Source organism: Gekko japonicus, unplaced genomic scaffold (assembly GCF_001447785.1).
Source record: "Gekko japonicus isolate JY-2015 unplaced genomic scaffold, Gekko_japonicus_V1.1 scaffold959, whole genome shotgun sequence".
Classification (NCBI taxonomy): Eukaryota; Metazoa; Chordata; class Lepidosauria; order Squamata; family Gekkonidae; genus Gekko; species Gekko japonicus.
In genome coordinates this window covers 302,714-309,313 of record NW_015164699.1, presented here as the reverse complement: position 1 = coordinate 309,313, position 6,600 = coordinate 302,714, and the positions used below count along the sequence as shown (strand labels likewise).

At 47.9% G+C, this 6,600-nt stretch overlaps 1 protein-coding gene across 3 annotated transcripts in view; it reads left to right on the top strand.

The window, feature by feature from the left end:
• The window catches only part of GGNBP2 (gametogenetin binding protein 2), a 42,100-nt gene extending 35,731 nt beyond the window's left edge, over positions 1 to 6,369 (top strand). For all 3 annotated transcript variants that reach the window (XM_015409496.1, XM_015409495.1, XM_015409497.1), the window contains exons 10-14: positions 1,459 to 1,603; positions 2,250 to 2,375; positions 2,935 to 3,077; positions 4,623 to 4,871; positions 5,682 to 6,369. In XM_015409496.1, the coding sequence (XP_015264982.1) occupies positions 1,459 to 1,603; positions 2,250 to 2,375; positions 2,935 to 3,077; positions 4,623 to 4,871; positions 5,682 to 5,885 (867 nt within the window). In that variant the 3' untranslated portion in view covers positions 5,886 to 6,369. The remainder of the gene's footprint in view (positions 1 to 1,458; positions 1,604 to 2,249; positions 2,376 to 2,934; positions 3,078 to 4,622; positions 4,872 to 5,681) is intronic.
• Positions 6,370 to 6,600: the final 231 nt, after the last annotated feature.

The following is a 6,600-nucleotide window of genomic DNA, read 5'->3' as shown; positions in this document are numbered from 1 at the left end:
AAGAACCCATCAAAACTGACTACTTTCTTCTCAGTATAATCAGGAAACATGCTTCAATTAATAGGAAAACAATTAGACCAAATAGTTAACCAACAATTGACAACTTTCTTCTTTTTCTTCTTCATCTTCTTCTTCTTCTTGAGCATATTCTGAACATATTCAGGAAATACATAAAGTTAAATACTTAAAATGACATCATCATACCATCATCATGGGAATAATATTCAAACAGCATAATTGGTTACAAAAGCTTAAACAACATTTACATAAAAATCTCCTTATTGGTCAAATGTAAGTAAGGTGTTTCTATGCAATAGCGTCACATATTTACTTGACATGACCTAAGGCATATCGGCTAAAGCTTGTTCTTCCCCAAACAAAAGTATTCATTACTGATACAAGACTAAAATCTTATCTGACCCAGACATTGAAAGGTTTGCCCTAAGAACTACAGAATCATGAACTTTGTACCTATTATGTTGTCTGCTAACAATATCAGACCTACAAGAGGAAAGCCTTCTATATAACAGGCCTTTCTAACATCCTAATAAAATATTACTTAAGAATAAATCTATAAAAACCAGAGAAATATGAATATGAACAATCAAGAAGAAAAAACCTATATATAAAAATCTTTATATTCCCATTCATACTACACGTCCTCCTTCCCCGCTGCTGTCAGCTTCTACATTTTCAATAGCGGTTGATTTGCGGTGGTTTGAAGGAACTGGTGGGGGTCCTGCGCATGCCCGAGGGACTGGGCCCGAAAATCCGTTAAAAGAGCTTGCTACAGCACCGATCGATCCAGCGCGTGTGCACTAGATCCCATGGGTGTGAATGCACAGATGACCACTCGAAGATCACCAGTTACAGGTAAGCAACCTGGTTTTTTGTGCTCCGAGGCGAAAGATGCTTTGGAGAATAGGGCAATGGGCACCAGTGTTCCCTCTAAGCTGAGTTAGTTTTTTAGCCTCCAGCTCACAGATTTTTGCCTTAGCTCAGGAAGGAGGCCTCCAGAGCCAACTAATGTATGCAGTTGCCAAATCGCTCGCTCACAACTTTAATGCCAGTCACTCACAAAGTAGAATTTTTGCTCACAAGACTCCGCAGCTTAGAGGGAGCATTGAGGCACCTCGAAATGAATCGGAGCTGCTGTGTGCACACAGTCACAACTCATTGTGCGGTTTCTGCCCATGCTGGTTTAAATATACTGGTTAAAATAAACGGAAGAGTTAAAGGTGTGTGGCTTTTCAGTGCAAAGCCTCTTGGGTAGGCAGTGTTGCTTATAAGTGACGAAGGCCTCGAAGAAGCCCCGCTTATCAAACTGGTGTTCCCTTGTCAGTCAGGGAATCCTTTGAGCAACATTTTAATTTAACCCGCTGAATTTGGGAGCTTACACATGTCGCCCCCCCTTTCCGGCTCGCCCTTAACTCCTCTCTCTGGCTTCTCTCCTTGCAGGAGAACTTTTTGGAGAGCAGCTGCAAAGCCTGCGGCAGCACCGAAACCAGCAGCAGTTGCGTCGAGGTCCTTGTCCCCAACGAAAGTACTTCCTGCACTTGCCCCACTGGCGGCACTTTACTGGGTTTGCCAAAAATAAAGAAAGGCACGTTTCAGCCGGGAGAAAGCAAGCCAGTAGATATTTTAAGTAGGAATCATAGAGGAGCAGTAGCCCTGGTCCGGGCTGGGGAGGAGGAGATGTCCAACTGTGGGCAAGTGGGGGGGGGGGAGATGCACACCACATGCTCTTCTTGGGTAGTCTTAAACCTGTCACAGGTTTATCCAGTCCAGTTTTCATCCCTCCCCCCCCCCTTAAATGATGCTGAGCATTTTATTTTCCTTAGAGAGGCAATGAACTTATTTGGGCTATTTGAGTGGACGGAGGGGGGCAGGTGTAGCCTTATTTGGTTCATTAAGATTAAAAATTCTGTCTACCTTGGATGTGTCTCCTCCTCCCTGTTCCCTGATCTTCCGAAACGCCTACCCCTGTTCCAATGCCTTTGGCACGCAATCAGCCACTTTGCTATTAAGAGAGGTCCTGCGGTTGTCCCCTGGAGCGCTGGCAGTTGTAAAATGGATAGGTGTGTTTTTCAGTCTCCTTGAAAATGGCTGTTTAAGAGAGGCAATGGGTGTTTAAACTTGTCTTGGTGGAAGCAGAAGATTTCGATAATGACTGGAAGGATCCCCCCCCCGGTCCTGGGCCACTTGGATAGGGCAACGATGGTCTCTCTCTCTCTCCCCCGCCCCTCCAGGATTATCTGCGCACTGTAACGGCAGTGACTGTGGTTACTCGTCCAGCATGGAGGGCAGCGAAACAGGATCTCGAGAAGGTTCGGATGTCGCTTGCACGGAGGGCATTTGCAACCATGACGAAAACGGTAGGCCTGGCATGGCGGGGCGTGTGTCGGGGTGCAGAGAAGCACAAATGTTCTCCTCAGCTGTCTTTCAGGAGCTGTTTTTGTGTTCCTGCTTCCCAGGCCACAAAGGCTTCTCCCATCTGTGCATCCCTTACCTCGGCCCCCTGGGCCTGCTGCTTCACTACTTCCTTTTAAATCCTTGCTTCCGGGACCCTTTCTCCTCCACTCCCCTGTTCTCTGTGCTGGGCTGCGCGTGGCACATCTGCCCTCTGAGTCTGCCCTGCACTGGAGAGGAGGAGTCCATGGAGTTTGCCACATGTGATCTTAACATTTGTCGTCTGTTTGTTCCCCTTCATCTGCTGCTTCCCTGTGTTCTCTTTCTTGTTCTAAGGAACCTTCCTTCTCTCCTCCTCCCCCTGGGAGAACCTCTTGGTACTTTTCCTCTTGGGGTGTGCTCAGCCACTTCCTCACAACCCTCTGGCGCTCCAGACTGGCTTGCTGTCCCAGAGGGTCTCGGCGCTCTTCTGTCCGTCTTCTTTCCCTCCCCCTTTCTCAGCGGATCACCCTCTCTCTCCCGTAGGGGAGGACCCGTGCGTCCATCACTGCGACCTCAAAGAGGAGGATGGGGACAGCTGCGTGGAGTGCTGGGCCAATTCCGAAGATCACCTGAAAGGGAAGAGCAGGAAGAAGAAGAGGAAAAGCAAGAAGTGCGAGGCTGAACATGTGAGTTGGAATCACGGGGGAGTCCTCTGGGGGCAGCTTCTTGTTTCCCGTGTGGGGCCCTGGGAAGATGTGGAAACTCAACTTCCCCCGTGTGTCGAGATGTGCATCGTTTTAGCAGTGGGCATCATGGCTTCCTGACCTCCGTAGCCCAGGTCTGGGAACCTCTAAGCAGGATTGGCCCCGGCCAGTATTTTGAAGGGAGACCTCCTCCAAGGACTATCAGGGTCATGATGACCTGGAGGCAGGCAATGGCAAAACACCTCTGAATGTATCTTGCCCTGAAAACCCTACGGAGTCACCATAGGTCAGCTGTGCATTGGTGGCAATAACAACACATCGTGGCCTCCGTTTGGTCCCCTGTACAACTACTTCCCGCATGTCAGACTGAGGGCTGTGCACATAGTTGATTGGCTCACCCTGCTCTCAGTCACAGTACCCTCCCTCCTCCCTGTACAGTGTCTTAATTTTTTATTTTTTTTTTAAAGAATATTGGGTACATGCTGATTTGAAAGTGCTTCTACCCTGCTTCCTCATATTGTTTAAATCAGCGTATATGGGGGGGGGAGGATGTTTTTGAACAGAACAAACAGAATGGCAAAAGAACTTTGACATATTCACAAATGTAGTTAACAGAATATCAGACTAGCTAATGGTCCAGATGGATTGTAGCCTCAGCCAAGAGGCCAAGGGGCCAACCAAATGGAGAAGGAAGAAAATTCTATGTTAAAGAAGTCTTCCCTGATCCAAATGACCAACCTTGAAGGTGCTTGGTGGCCTTCTGTTGGAAGAGAGGTCCAGAGAGAGTGTGATATAATTACTGTCCTGTGTTGGAGGAGGGTCTCTGATGGAAACATGGTGCACTTGTGTGCAGTGCTCCCTCTAAGCTGAGTCAGTGTGAGCTAGCTCACAGTTTTTTAGCCTCCGGCTCACAGATTTTTGTTTTCGCTCAGGAAGGATGGCTCCAGAGCAAACTAATTTATGCAGTAACCAAATCGTTCACTCACAACTTTAATGCCAGGAGCTCACAAAGTAGGATTTTTGTTCACAACACTGCACAGCTTAGAGGGAGCGTTGCTTTTGTGTGTGTCGGGGGGAGGGGGAGAAGGCATGCAGTCCTCCTTTATACATGTGTCATTTTGAGGCATGAAGGTAGGAGGCAGCGCAGCAGAGCACCTCACCCCTGGGCACAAGCACATCTTTTTGCACCATCCTGGTAGTGACGGGAAGTGCCGTCAAGCAGCTTTCAGGGCAAGAGACATCCAGAGGTGGTTGGCCATTGTCTGCCTCTGTGTCGCAACCCTGGGCTTCCCTGGCGGTCTCCTGTCCAGGCAGTAGCCTGGGTTGACCCTGCTTAGCGTCCGAGACCTGATGGGATCAGGCTAGCCCAAGTCATCCAGGCCAAGGTTTGCACCTTCGTACCGATTATTATTATTATTATTATTATTATTATTTTATGTATCTGGAGCAATCAACCAGTGTTGTGCAATGAGCTGCCATGGAATTCTGCAGCGCAGGAGAGAAACGTGCCTTGCTTCCTTATTCCAGATCCACAAACCGGGTAGCTGCCTTGTAGACTTGAGCAATCGAGAGAACTCAGGGAATCTGGTGCCCACAAAGTTCCACCGAGACAAGACCAAAGACCCGCATTCTGAGCCTTGCTGTCGGGCGGAAAAGGTCGGGCAGCCGGTGCCTTGGCTGGAGCACAGGAAGGTGGCGGCGCTGTGCCCGGAACCTCCGGAAGCGGCCCCCGGTCCCGATTCTGGAAAGGGTGCCAAGAGCTTGGTGGAGCTCCTCGTAAGTAACAAGGAGGACTCTTCCTCTTCCTTCCTCCCAGCCCACAGGCTCCGTCTGGCCCCACCGAGCAGGGTTTTGGTCCTGGGAAACCTTTCGGGGAGTTCCGTTGCCATTTGGACACTCATTCGTATCAGTTTGGGCTCACTCCATAGGGAGGAGATTCATTGACTCGTTGCCATAACATCTCACACACAAACCTGAATCTGCCTTATAGCAATTCAGATCCTTGGTCTGCCAAGGCCGGCATCTCCTGCTCTGACGAGCAGCAGCTCTCCAAGGCCTCTTGTGTCACCTGTCATCTGATCCCATTAACTGGGGATGCTGGGGATTGAACCTGGGACTTTGTGGATGCTCTATCACTGAGCCACAGCCTATCCCTTGCAACCTTCATGTACAGAGGCAGTCTGCTCTGATCACTAGGCTGGGGACAAACGGGAGACATTCATGCTCAGCGGGTGAATGTGTGGTGTAGTGGTTGCAGAACTGAGTTAGGGTCTGGGAGATCTTGGTTCGAATCCCAGCCTCGAAGCAACTTGGGTGATGTTGTATCGGTCGCTCAACCTAGCCTACATCACAAGGCTGTACACCACGCTGAACTTCTTGGATGAAGGATGGGATAAAAAAGCATGAGACGTTTGATTTTTCTAATAAATGGTTTTGAGCAAAGGTAGACCTGTTCCCATGGATGTTAAACAGGGCAGATTTGGACACCAGGATCCAGGAGAAGGTCCTGTAGCGGTGGATGTGCTGAAGGCTTTCGTCTCCCCTTCTCCCCGTCCCCTTTCCCCTTCTACTTTGTTTCCTCTGCAGGACGAATCCGAGTGCACTTCAGACGAGGAAAGCTTCATCTCTCAAGACGAGATCCAGTCCTTCATGGCAAACAACAAGTCCTTCTACAGCAACAGAGAGCAATACCGGCAGCATCTGAAGGAGAAATTCAACAAATACTGCCGCTTGAACGATCACAAGAGGCCAGTCTGTAGCGGCTGGCTGACAACAGCTGGAGCGAACTAAACCCAATAAAATTAGCTCTGTCTTTCAACAAAACTCTCCAGATGACTACTGCGCCTTTTCTCCTCCCCCCCCAATGCATTTTCTTTAGTGACCTAACAATCTTATCCTTTAAAATCAATGTGGCTTTTCTTTTTTCGTTTCTTCCCCCCCACCCCTTTTATTTCCTGCACAGGAGGCTGGTGGAGGTGATATCTTTAATTTCTGATCGTCTTTTTTTTTTTCCCCTTCAAGATTGGATTTTTGTTTAGTTTTGACTAGATCGGGGGAACGCCTAGGAACTTTATAATTTAAAGCCATCTCTCTCTCACTCTACTTCATTCGGTGTTTTCTCTTAACTGTGACACTTAACAACTTATAGTGGCAAAAGTAATGTTGTACTTCTAATTCTGTACAGAAATGACAATGAGCTTGATATAAAGATTTTTCAGAGTAAGACATCCATTTGCAAAAATGTTCAGGATGTAATATTGTTGGAGCGCAATGTGCAAAAATTTAAAAATAAAGAATATTTATTAATATGCATAGTAAAAAACAAACCATCAAAGACTTGCATGTTTCTAAGCCTGGCGTGGCGATCCTTCTCCGCAAGGTACTAAAACATCCACAAAGCCCTGTGTGGTTCCCAGCAGTTAAAATACAATATAGTGACCAGTGCTCCCTCTAATCTGTGGAGTCTTGTGAACAAAAATTCTACTTTGTGAGCTACCGGCATTAA